At 37.0% G+C, this 12,869-nt stretch overlaps 2 protein-coding genes across 2 annotated transcripts in view; both read left to right on the forward strand.

Annotated features, from left to right (window-relative positions):
- Window positions 1–3,375: 3,375 nt before the first annotated feature.
- LOC107685159 (uncharacterized) lies at window positions 3,376–5,239 on the forward strand. The gene is made up of 4 exons (XM_016481675.1): window positions 3,376–3,633; window positions 3,854–4,136; window positions 4,340–4,418; window positions 5,199–5,239. The coding sequence occupies exons 1-4, from the start codon at window positions 3,398–3,400 to the stop codon at window positions 5,237–5,239; spliced, it is 639 nt and encodes a 212-aa protein (XP_016337161.1). The 5' UTR covers window positions 3,376–3,397.
- Window positions 5,240–12,812: 7,573 nt separating this feature from the next.
- The window catches only part of LOC107685182 (proton-coupled folate transporter-like), a 4,487-nt gene continuing 4,430 nt past the window's right edge, over window positions 12,813–12,869 (forward strand). Inside the window, exon 1 of the mRNA XM_016481693.1 lies at window positions 12,813–12,862. The gene's annotated coding sequence lies outside the window, so the exon portion shown is untranslated. The remainder of the gene's footprint in view (window positions 12,863–12,869) is intronic.

Below are 12,869 nucleotides of genomic sequence, written 5' to 3' on the forward strand. Positions count from 1 at the left end.
GTGTGTGTGTGTGTGTGTGTGTGTGTGTGTGTGTGTGTGTGTGTGTGTGTGTGTGTGTGTGTTTGTGTGTGTGAAGATCCTCTGGAGTGAGTACGAATAAAAGTGCTGAAACAGGTATAATTCTAAAGGTACTTAATTTCAAGACTCCTTCCTCTCTCAATATGATCACATTTATCTCACTTTGATCTGGTCTCTTGCATGTCCATACAGCCCCACCCCTGCACTAAAACCACTCTCACCACACTTGAGTGGCATTTCAAATGGACTGTGCCTCTTCCTTTACACCGTCATTCATCAAGGAATCGGTAGGATTTCTTCCCGTATGTCTACAACAGCATTTTCACTGCATTACACTGGAAACACTGAGGTTGTAAAAAAAAACTTAGATGTATTACTTCCTACTCCCCCAAATGTAGTCAAATTGTAGAATCCTCACTTAAGGGATAGTTCATCCAAAAATATATAATCTGTCATCATTTACTCACCCTCATGTCACATGATTTATTTTTTTTTGTTCCCTGAGAAATTCAGTGGAATGTTGATGCTGCTGCTTTCCATACGATGAAAGTAAATGATGACCAGTGGCTGTCAAGATACGAAAAAAGGGTCCTTAAATGTAGTCCATATGCTTGGTGCTCATTCTGAGTCTTTGGAAACCACTCAATCACTTTGAATGAAGAAAAAGCTGAAAATATATTCTAATTGCATAAATTAGATTTTAGAGGGCAAGATTGTGTACTTTGTACTTTGATCGACATCCCCTGGTCACAATTCACTTTGATTGTATGGAAATGAGCAGTGTGAACATTCTAACTAACATCTACTTTTGTATTCCACAGCAGAAAGAAAAGGTTTTGAATGACATGAGGTTGAGTGAATAATGACAGGATTTTCATTTATAATGTACACTAGTGCAATTAACATCAGTGTATGGAAATCCTACAAAATTATGAAAAACTCTGTTTCGCATACAATGCTGATGGCGTTTTTTTTATTTAGCAACACATATAATGGTTTCTGGGAATCTGTTTAAAGCTAGCGTGTACTGATAAAATGCAATTAAGAGATGATATTAGTAAAACGCTCATCATACAGCTCAGGGAGAAAACGGAAACAACAAAACCCTGCACCTGACAGAAATTTCAGTATAAACCTTCCAGCATAAACTTCAAATTAATATATTTAAAATCTACAATATTTGTAGGTTGATAGTTTGACAGCATTTCCTAATAAATATAAATAAAACATGAATTATTAATACTATTTTAAATATATTTAGATTAAATAGAAATACAAGCGTTAAATATGAACAAAATTATGGCAATAAATACAACATTATCATTAATCATACTATCAATATTTATCATTATTATGTATTTGCACATATAGGTTTCATATTTATTCAACGATTTAACGACTGCAAGACTTCAAATAAAATAGACAGATATGAAACCATCATCATTATTTTGATGACATCAGTAATAAGAAATGCTCAGCTAATACTCAATGTATGACAACGGTTTGAGATCACAGCTGCCATATCTCTTGACCATTTGTAACAATGCTCATTAAATAATTAATTGCATTCATCTAATAAAAAATAAATCTCAGCTCTGAGATTTCCAACTGGGAATTTGTAAAAAGGCTCAGTCCATTTGGCCCCTAGCCAACCTGTGGGAGCCACACACCCACAGGGGATAGACCTGCTGCAACAGGTTTTCCCATACACACACACACACACGTGTGCACGCAGCTACAAACACTTGGGTCACTGGCAGCTGGGAGCCTCTCTCAGAGGTAATGAGAACATATTTTAAAAGTTATATCAGACTCATCCATAATCATATCCTGGAGAGAATGGGCACTCTGCCGAACTTCAGAACCCAGAGGGAGACGACCATACTGATAGAATCTGACTGCACCTGCCTTGCCTTGCCCACTCTCTCTCTTTCTCTCTCTCCTGTATCCCTCTTTTCTGTTTCCTAGATGAACTTCAGCAGAGATTTCATCCAGGTGGAGACAAGCCTAACAAGAACCCTGCGGGACATTTCTTGATGCCTTATTTATTGGTGCCAAACGGGATACAGTGGTACAATAGTATCTGTGTAAGTGAAAAGTAAATCCCACAGATTTTTACATGTGTGTACGCCTTTGCTTTTGGACTTCTTAGCTCAGATCTAATTCTTCTAGAATGTTATTTTGCTGTCAATGAAACCTTACCACAATGTTGATCCTAGTATGTACTGAATAGAGGAAAATTATGACTCTGTAAAAGTTCACTTACCGCTGTGTGTGGTGCTTCCAGGCCCAGGTTGTAAATCTAATACAGCCAGAGTCCACACAGATACCTGCAAACCAGCTGCAGATCTCCTCAAAAATCACTCTCTGGGTTGCCACTCTGCTTTTATAGTTACTGACTGCTGACAAGAAAAACAAGTGAGACAGATATCCATAGAGAGAGCAAGAGGGAGGGAGGGAGGGAAAAATGAATGTCAATACAGGTGAATTCTTCCCCTACCCTCCTAGTGAACCTGGGAGGCAGAACCACAGCCCTTCTGAGCTGCTGTATTAAAATCATATTCTAATGTGAATGGGAGATGGTTGGGGTGGAGAGAAGCAAAAATAGTGATAGTGAAAGGGAATCGCTCACTAAAGTGCTTATGTTACGCTGCTGCTCGGGGTTTTATTCATGTAAGGCAATTACAACTAGAGTGAATGAGACAGAATGACAATGTAGAAATGTTTTTCCTCACATAACTTTGCTTTAAATTTTTTAATTGTGTTACTTTAATTAATTTAATAATATATTTAATTACAGTTTTTCTCAGTCGCTTTGGTGCATTTCTCACATCACTATTTACATTTGCACAACAGTTAGTTCAACCTCCACAACATTTAGTCATTTGTGCACATCATAGTAGCAGTTTCTCATTCCTTCGAACAAATTGCAAATGCTTTTGGACATGCATCAATTGCTTTCATACAACTCTCTGCTGTTTTATAACATTATCATTTGCTTATGTCATGTCAGTCAAAATTAACTATACTTGTGAATGCTGAATAGTCATTCCATATAAAACTAATAGTCCTCATTTCATTGCTTGAGTCATTACATACAAAAATGTTGAACTAGTTGTCAAAATCTGTCAAGCAAATTTTACAAATTTTTTTAAATCTTTTTTTTCCTGAAAATGTCTCCTAAATTGAACAATTTCTCTCAGGTGAATCTCAACTTTCACTGATGAGAAGGGGTGTGTGAAGCATTAGTTGCAACCAATGATAAGCCACTTCTCTACAATCACTGTCAGAGCTGAATCCCATAAACCCCCACTTTACAAGCATATATGAACCAAGCAGGACATAGTGTGTACCATTTCTACAATACTGTGACACGGAAATGGAAGATCAGCCTCGTGGAAGAGGGGTGAGGGTGCGGAGAGGAAGGGGACAAAACAGGGGAAGAGGAAGAAGAGGCCAAGTACATAGGCGGATCCCTGATGAAATCAGGGCTACAATTGTGGATCATGTTGTCAATCACGGCCTCACAATGGCTGAGGCTGGTCGAAGGGTGCAGCCAAATGTTGGGAGAACCACTGTAAATTCAATTATTCAAACATTTCGTCGGGAGAACAGGTGTGTATAAATGGACAGTAATTCAGCACTAAACAATCTGCACTGCACTACTGTCATTGTGTCATACATGAAGCTTGCAGTGGGACAAGAACTTGTCACTGTACATTTTACATTTAGACGTACAGCTTTACTGCATCACACATTTAGTGTATTGTAGTGTACAGTAGTGTTACAGTAAAGATTTGCCATATTTACTGTAATTTTACTCTGCACCACACAGGATTGCAAGACAACCTTGCAGAGGTGGAAGAGGGCCCCTTTTTACTCCGCAACAAGAGGAAGCCATTTGTGCAATGGTGATTGCAAACAATGCCATAAGGTTGAGAGAGATACAAAGTGCTGTTATAGAGGATGACAACATCTTTGGGAATATTGAATCTGTTTCAGTCGCTACAATTGACAGAGTGCTCAGGAGGAATGAAATGCGCATGAAACAATTGTACAATGTGCCATTTGAACGGAACAGCGACAGAGTGAAGGAGCTCCGTCACCAGTATGTACAGGTAAAACATGTATGTGTTCTATGCATATTCTAATGTTCAGTGCTGTAAACTGTTTACTTTGTGTAGTGTCATGCACTACACTTACATGACAGTTCTGTGTATGTGTATTCACAGTGCATACTGTACAATATGTTGTCCAAAATGCATTATGTTACACAGGAAAAGTTGTTATAGTTTTTCTCACTCCCTCTTCTGTAATAAAGCATGTACTGGAGCTGGAGGGCAGGGAACCGCTGCACACATTCATATACCTTGATGAGGCAGGTTTCAATCTGGCGAAAGGTAGAAGACGTGGAAGAAATGCACCAAAGCGACTGAGAAAAACTGTAATTTATATTTGCTTTGTTGTAGATAAAAAAAATACTAATCAAGTCATTCTACTTCAAAATTTCAAACTTAATTCAATGTTTCTTGCTGTTTATTTTAATTATTATTTGTGAAATTTAGCAATTTCTGAGTGAAAGTGATTTCAAAGTAAATCCTACACCCAACTTGCTCCAGTATAGAAAATTTATTTTTATTTTTATGTATCAGTAAAATGTTTTTGGCTGAATCTAGCACATTACAGTAATATCACATAATATTATAAAATAAATAGTTCCTATTTAAGAAAAATAAATACATTTATATTTATATAAATACATTTATGTGTGATATTATTATATTGTATTGTATTGTATTGTGGATTGTCCCTAATAAATAAATAAAGACTGACAGTTAGCCAGATCGAACAAAAGAACAACAGAACGATAGACAGACAGACAGGCAGACATATAGATAGATAGATAGATAGATGAAGCTGCTTTGCAACAATGTGTATCATGAAAAGCACTATACAAATAAAAATGTGAATTGAATTTAATAGTTATATAGATGACCAAAAGAAATTTGTGCTGTCTTGTTACTTCACATATCATGCAGAAATGCCGAATTCCTTTAATATGTTGCTCTAAATCCATGGCATGTTTCAGCAGTACTTATTCAAAACAATACATTACATTGCTATATTATATTTCAAGTTATCCCTCTTTGGTTAGTCTTGTTTCTGTGTGCTCTCCAAAGAAATCCTTGAAATAACATGCCTTAAGCCCTGTGCTGTGTAACTGATCATGGTGAATAGTTTGGCACCAGGACATGGCAAGATAAAGCACACTTGACAGAGACATTTCTGCTAGTCTTTTCCTGCTCCCTGGTTTGGCATCTCAACTCATGCACAGTCAACACACAAAAAGAATACCATTTCTTCCAGTAGTGTCCTGAAAATCGATAAGTATTTAGGAAGCAAGAAAATGTCCGTCTTTAATGACTGTATGACAGTAAATCTGGAAGATTACATTTTCGACTGCTGGTTATCTGCTGCTAGATCTGTTTCTCAGACAAACAGATGATCAGAAATATCAAACGTACATAAATATTGTGTTTCATGACTAAAATATTCTGCAGTTGTGTTGAGGGTGACAGCAAGATGACTAATGAGTTCAAAAATTTCATTCTAAAAAGAAAATATTTTCAGCACCTGGATTTGTGAAGTTGGGTATTCGCATTAGCCATAAAACGTTGTATGTATTATGAGCATACCTGAGCTGAAGTTTTGCCTAAGACGTGCAGATGAGGTCAAATCTCTTAAAGTGCTGCAGTCAATGTAATTTGACTAATGTTCACACCAAGAATTATAACGAAAAGGTTAGCTTTGACAGCAGTGGCTGATAACATTAAATTTGGGTTAATTCTGATTGGCCGTCAATGTTTTTATCGTTTATCAGCTGGGAAAAAGCCATTCTGAAAGTGATTCTAATTATATATTTTCTCTGTGTCTGTGTCGTTATCGTCATAGCTATGCTGTGGAGTTCACTATTTTCATAGAATTAGAACGGTATAGTTATAGTTATCGTTATACTCTTCCTTGGTGAGAACAGCTAAAGCTACTGCATGTAATATGTTTTACCTTGAAATTTTAGTTTCAACATAATTCTGATGGTAATATCGTCTCTGATTCTAATAAGGCGAATGGCTAGCTGCTTTACGGCAGCAACAAATGTATGTGTCCAGCTATCCACTCTAATTACGACAGTGATATATTTACCCCAGTAAATTTTACTCACTTTGGTATCAGTGAATTCTGCTCAGCAACGGTATTAGAAAACCCATGTTGTGAATCTATGCGCTTATTGCTCCGATTTTACTGGTGGATCAGTACAGATAAGTTAGGATCATAAGGGTTAACATCCAGGGGTTAACAGTGCCTATAGTCCACCTGTGCACAGCTTGTCAAATCTCATCCTTACACTACACTCATCCACTCAACCTCCAATTCATCTCATTGCATTAAAGGATTTGCCTTCTGTCCCCTCCACTTGGTCCAAACCAATCAAGGTCACTGGAGCTGGAAAAAGCAGCAAAGCACAAGAGCATCCAAATTTGCCATAATGTCTTTTATTTATTATCTACTATTACTCTTTGTTTTGTTTTTAATTTGTTTGCTTTTTTATTGACCTCTTTGACAATAACTCCAAGATTTCTGGTAACCTGTAGGCCATTCAGAAGATCTGCACCATTCTGAGTCAGGTAATCCTGGAGCAGGAGCCTGCTGACGGCCATTACAAGGAAATGTCTATATGACATCAAACCGAGCTCCATCATATTAGACATAATATCCAACTTAATAAACTCTGTTGAAATTACAGCCTGTCATGGTGTGGTATACCATTTATATTTCTTTATGAACAGAGATGTGAAGACATGTTTGATTCCTAATGTAGTTCTCACTCATCAATGGGGCCCTCAGGGTGTGTGATGGTGAGGGCAGTTGTGCCATCAGTCCTGGCAGCATATCACATGTTCAGGCTCATCCCTATAGAAAAGCCGCAGGTACCGCATATATAGAGCCCTTCCTTACCTTTCCCATATCACATATGTTCCACACTGAAGTCACCAAAAAGCGAGTTGAGAAACATTGCGAGAAGGTGTTGATCACAGTCACCTAGAATGCCTTTAGGGAAAAAATTAAATGATGTTTCCTGTCAACGGGTGCAAAGATGAGTGACATTCACACAAACAAACACTTTAGACTGGAGGCTCTACCATGAGAGTTTTACAGTACGTTGTTACTAAAACACACAGGGCTTAACATTTAAAGTGGTTGAAAATATCTTCAACAAACTCTGTATTCAAATTGTATACTCTGAATTCAGTCTTGCACATGAAGAGGAAATCAAACAAAGATCTCTCGAGTCAAACACCCATCTTTAGTTAAAACAATGGTTACATTTATAAAGGATGAAAGACAGCAGCTAAAATGAGAATGCCTCTGGCAAACTTACAGTGCTCTTTTCCCACTGTGTGACAAACTGATAGCAAGGGTGGAGCAAAAGAATAAACGAGGGAGAGACACACTTTTGATTACACAGTTTGACACAAAGACAGAATTAATGTTAATTAAACATTGAGCTATTCAAATTTGATTATTTTATTATTAGATCAAGAATTTTGTTATGTTACGATTCAATCAAAGGTACATTCACAAAAGATTATCTTCCTGTTTATGGTAATGGTGGATTAGGAATGTGATTATCAAATTTTCAAAGATTTGTTTAATTTACTCAAATGTTGAAAGATGAACCTGGTACAGCATGTAAGGCAGGTAAATTTACTAAAAATTTCTCTTCACCAATTTCTTCAGTATCTATTCAGTATATAACAATAAAAGCAAATATCTTGTATGAAATACTCATGACAACACATGAAGAATATATTGAAAAACCATTCATAAAGGTCAAGTGTTTGTATCTGTCACTGCAATCTGTCTGTAAAGAGGAGCTGAACTGAATAGCTGTCATTACCTTGGTTTTATCAAATGTCAAAGTGCACTTAAAAGAGGAATAGTCATCTTTCTCTCTCTCTTTCTCTCTGTCACTGCAACATGATCTCATAGATATTATCAGAGGAGCTGAAGGTCCCACAAAGAACAAAAAAACGTTTTTTTCTCATGGCACTCCCACGTTAGGACAATGTAACGTAAATTTTACTGCTAACTTTTTAATGACTTGACACCGCAGGTTATTTTGAAAGCAATTTCTAAGTGCATGTCACTGAGGTACATTAGAGATTTTTACTAGATTTCACCTCTTTTTATCTCTGATAATTCTTCAGAGAAAAATCCTCAGCTTACATTTAAACTCACACAAAATTGTTGAAAATAAATAATTTTTTAAACAAAGTATAAAGTGAAATTTTACCAGAATTTCAAACTGTTAACCGCTGATCATGTTTTTAAAAATAAAACCGGTATTGCTAACTTACCATTCCATAAAACAGAGAATCAGAAACAAATTATTGATTCTATATACAGTTAAATACACATGTAAATAAATAAATAAGGTATCTTAATCATTGTAGTACAAAGTAAATTACTTATACACATCAAGTAGTAGATTAGTTTGAAATTGGATTTCACAAAGTGTAATTTATCTTTTTAAATTCCTGTGAGCAAGTGAAAACGATATATCATATCAACCTGCGGAGAAAAAGAAATCCTATTTGAGAGGTTAAACCAGGTGCACCTCTTCAAAATGATTTCATGCTCAAACGCTTTTTCAGTCCTGTTATTACTTGAATCATGATCTAGCATGAATGTAAATAAATAATATTTGTACTATTTGCTGCTTCCCAGTGATTACAGAATTGGTTCACTAATACATCCCAATGGGTTTGTACTTTACCTGACACAATGTGCTAGTAGAAAATTCTGATATTTTCTGTTACTTGATTCAAAATAAAAAAATATAATATAATATAATATAATAATACGTTTGTTATGCACCAAACACTATAAAGATTATTTACAAAATAAATGCCAAAAGTTTTTGTTTAGTCTCAGGATGCATCACTCTGTTATACTTAGAATGACATCAGTTTCAAATGAGTAACAAAAGGAGATGGTCCTCACTGCAGAACACAAGATCCAGGGGGCGTGGTTGGATCCAAATCCAACTCCTCCCACCTTACATATACCTAACCCTATCCGTCTCCGGCCCCTGATCACTAAACCCACCCATCTCCACCCCCTAGATCTGGATCCAACCACGCCCCCTGGATCTTGTGTTCTGCAGTGAGGGGCTACTGAACAAAAGGGGGCGACAGCAGCACAGCAAACTGCATGAAGACACAGCGGCTTCCGTAAACCACTTTCTGGACAGAGAATATAAGGAAGGCAATAGGGAAAGTAGAAAAATGGTCATATGAGTGGGGGTTTAAGATACCAACAAGCAAATCCTGTTACATGATGTTCACAAAAAAGCGCAAGTGTCATGTTGAAAAGCTAACATTATATCAGCAGCCAATGGAGAAAGTAAATGAATTGAATTACCTGGGTTTATGGTTTGATAGTAAATATACATGGAAAACACACATAAAGCACTTAAAAACTAAATGCAAAAAAGTTATTCATCTAATAAGAGCTGTGGCTGGATGTGACTGGGGTGCAGATAAACACTCACTAATTGATATATATAGAGCCTGCATGAGGTCAGCAATAGATTATGGTTGTATAGTTTATGGTGCAGCAGCAAAAACATTGAAAAAATTTATAGATTACAGTATAGAGTATTACGTGTTTGCATTGGAGCTATTAAGACAACTCCCATTAACGCAATACTCATAGAAACAGGTGAGTTACCCCTGAAGCTAAGAAGAGAAAAACTTGTACTAGCATATTGGATACGATTGAAAGAAAGTGGGAAAGAAAACCCTACAAAGGCGATAATACAGGACTGTTGGGAGTATTCCAAAGTTCAGGGGCATGGGTTTGGATGGAACGGAGAAAAGAGAATGAGGGAATATGGAATGGAAGCCTTAGATTTCACTATGCTCATCCCAGTTAGTAACATTACACCATGGTTTTTTCCAGAGGCAAAGACAGATTTTAGTATCATGGAAAAGAAAAAGGAATGGAGATTGGAGGAAGTGGGAGTTAAAACAAGCATTTATCTAAGAAACAGTTATTATAATTATCTCAAAATTTATACAGATGGATCCAGGAACAAACAGGAATGAGTGGGAATTGGAATACATATCCCAGAATTTAAAATTAATATTTCCAAAAGATTATCTGATCAGTTATCTGTATATACAGCAGAAATTGTGGCAGTCACAATTTCTGCCATAGTTCTCCAGTGGCCTTTGAGCACGCAGTACCTGTGGGATCGTATCAGTGAAGATGTGGGTTACAATGGAACTAAAGATGGAGGATGTAATGCATCTACAGTCCACGACCCCCTGCAGAAGGTAGCAGATACTTGACACTTTTAGTACAAAAAAAATCAGTTTTTATTCAGAAATAACAGTGGGTTGAAGAGATCAGACCTGACAGGGTGATATTATGCACAGACTCCTTAGCTGTCATAAAAAGCATTCAGTCAATGACATCTGTCAGAGAAGATTTACTGATAGAACTCTATCACAGTTTGTTAAGATTACATAGGGGTGGTATAGATGTTCAGTTTTGTTGAGTGCCAGCACATGAGGGACTGAAAGGGAATGAAAGTGCAGATAAATTAGCAAAAGAGGCATTGCAAAAAGAAATATCAGTTCCAATAGCCCCCTGGATCTTGTGTTCTGCAGTGAGGGGCTACTGAACAAAAGGGGGCGACAGCAGCACAGCAAACTGCATGAAGACACAGCGGCTTCCGTAAACCACTTTCTGGACAGAGAATATAAGGAAGGCAATAGGGAAAGTAGAAAAATGGTCATATGAGTGGGGGTTTAAGATACCAACAAGCAAATCCTGTTACATGATGTTCACAAAAAAGCGCAAGTGTCATGTTGAAAAGCTAACATTATATCAGCAGCCAATGGAGAAAGTAAATGAATTGAATTACCTGGGTTTATGGTTTGATAGTAAATATACATGGAAAACACACATAAAGCACTTAAAAACTAAATGCAAAAAAGTTATTCATCTAATAAGAGCTGTGGCTGGATGTGACTGGGGTGCAGATAAACACTCACTAATTGATATATATAGAGCCTGCATGAGGTCAGCAATAGATTATGGTTGTATAGTTTATGGTGCAGCAGCAAAAACATTGAAAAAATTTATAGATTACAGTATAGAGTATTACGTGTTTGCATTGGAGCTATTAAGACAACTCCCATTAACGCAATACTCATAGAAACAGGTGAGTTACCCCTGAAGCTAAGAAGAGAAAAACTTGTACTAGCATATTGGATACGATTGAAAGAAAGTGGGAAAGAAAACCCTACAAAGGCGATAATACAGGACTGTTGGGAGTATTCCAAAGTTCAGGGGCATGGGTTTGGATGGAACGGAGAAAAGAGAATGAGGGAATATGGAATGGAAGCCTTAGATTTCACTATGCTGACCCCAGTTAGTAACATTCCACCATGGTTTTTTCCAGAGGCAAAGACAGATTTTAGTATCATGGAAAAGAAAAAGGAATGGAGATTGGAGGAAGTGGGAGTTAAAACAAGCATTTATCTAAGAAACAGTTATTATAATTATCTCAAAATTTATACAGATGGATCCAGGAACAAACAGGAATGAGTGGGAATTGGAATACATATCCCAGAATTTAAAATTAATATTTCCAAAAGATTATCTGATCAGTTATCTGTATATACAGCAGAAATTGTGGCAGTCACAATTTCTGCCATAGTTCTCCAGTGGCCTTTGAGCACGCAGTACCTGTGGGATCGTATCAGTGAAGATGTGGGTTACAATGGAACTAAAGATGGAGGATGTAATGCATCTACAGTCCACGACCCCCTGCAGAAGGTAGCAGATACTTGACACTTTTAGTACAAAAAAAATCAGTTTTTATTCAGAAATAACAGTGGGTTGAAGAGATCAGACCTGACAGGGTGATATTATGCACAGACTCCTTAGCTGTCATAAAAAGCATTCAGTCAATGACATCTGTCAGAGAAGATTTACTGATAGAACTCTATCACAGTTTGTTACGATTACATAGGGGTGGTATAGATGTTCAGTTTTGTTGAGTGCCAGCACATGAGGGACTGAAAGGGAATGAAAGTGCAGATAAATTAGCAAAAGAGGCATTGCAAAAAGAAATATCAGTTCCAATACCACTTGAAAAAGGTGAAGGAAAAGCAGTAGTTAAGAAGAAAGGTATTGAAATATGGCAGAAATGGTGGGAGGAAGACAAGAAAGGAAGGGGATATTATAAAATACAAAAGTCTGTTAGCATTAAAAATTATAGAGAAAGGAATAGGCGGGAAGAAATTTTAATAACAAGACTGAGAGTGGATCACACAGGACTGAATAGCACCTTGTTTTTAATGGGGAAAAGGAATAATGAGAATTGTGATAACTGTGGGGTTAAAGAAAATGCTGAGCATGTCATATTACACTGTATAATATATGAGGTGGAAAGACGGGCGTTTCAAGATAGGGTTCAGGAGGCAGGGTGGGAGTTGAGTCTGATGGGGATACTGGGAATAGAAGGAGAGGGAGGGGGGATAAGGACAACCAGGAAAGCATTATTTAAATTCCTTAATGATACAGGATTAATGAGCAGAATTTGTGTACACTTAAAATGCCATGATGTTACACACTCTTGTACAGTAGGTGGCGGTATGCACCTAAAAGTTGTTTGCAATCCGCCATTAACTAAGAGAAGAAGAAGAAGAAGAAACCACTTCTGTCAGCTGATCGCTGTTGCTGCTTGTTCAGACTAAGTTATGTTAACACTCTTT

This window comes from Sinocyclocheilus anshuiensis, unplaced genomic scaffold (assembly GCF_001515605.1).
Source record: "Sinocyclocheilus anshuiensis isolate Anshui unplaced genomic scaffold, SAMN03320099.WGS_v1.1 scaffold914, whole genome shotgun sequence".
Lineage (NCBI taxonomy): Eukaryota > Metazoa > Chordata > Actinopteri > Cypriniformes > Cyprinidae > Sinocyclocheilus > Sinocyclocheilus anshuiensis.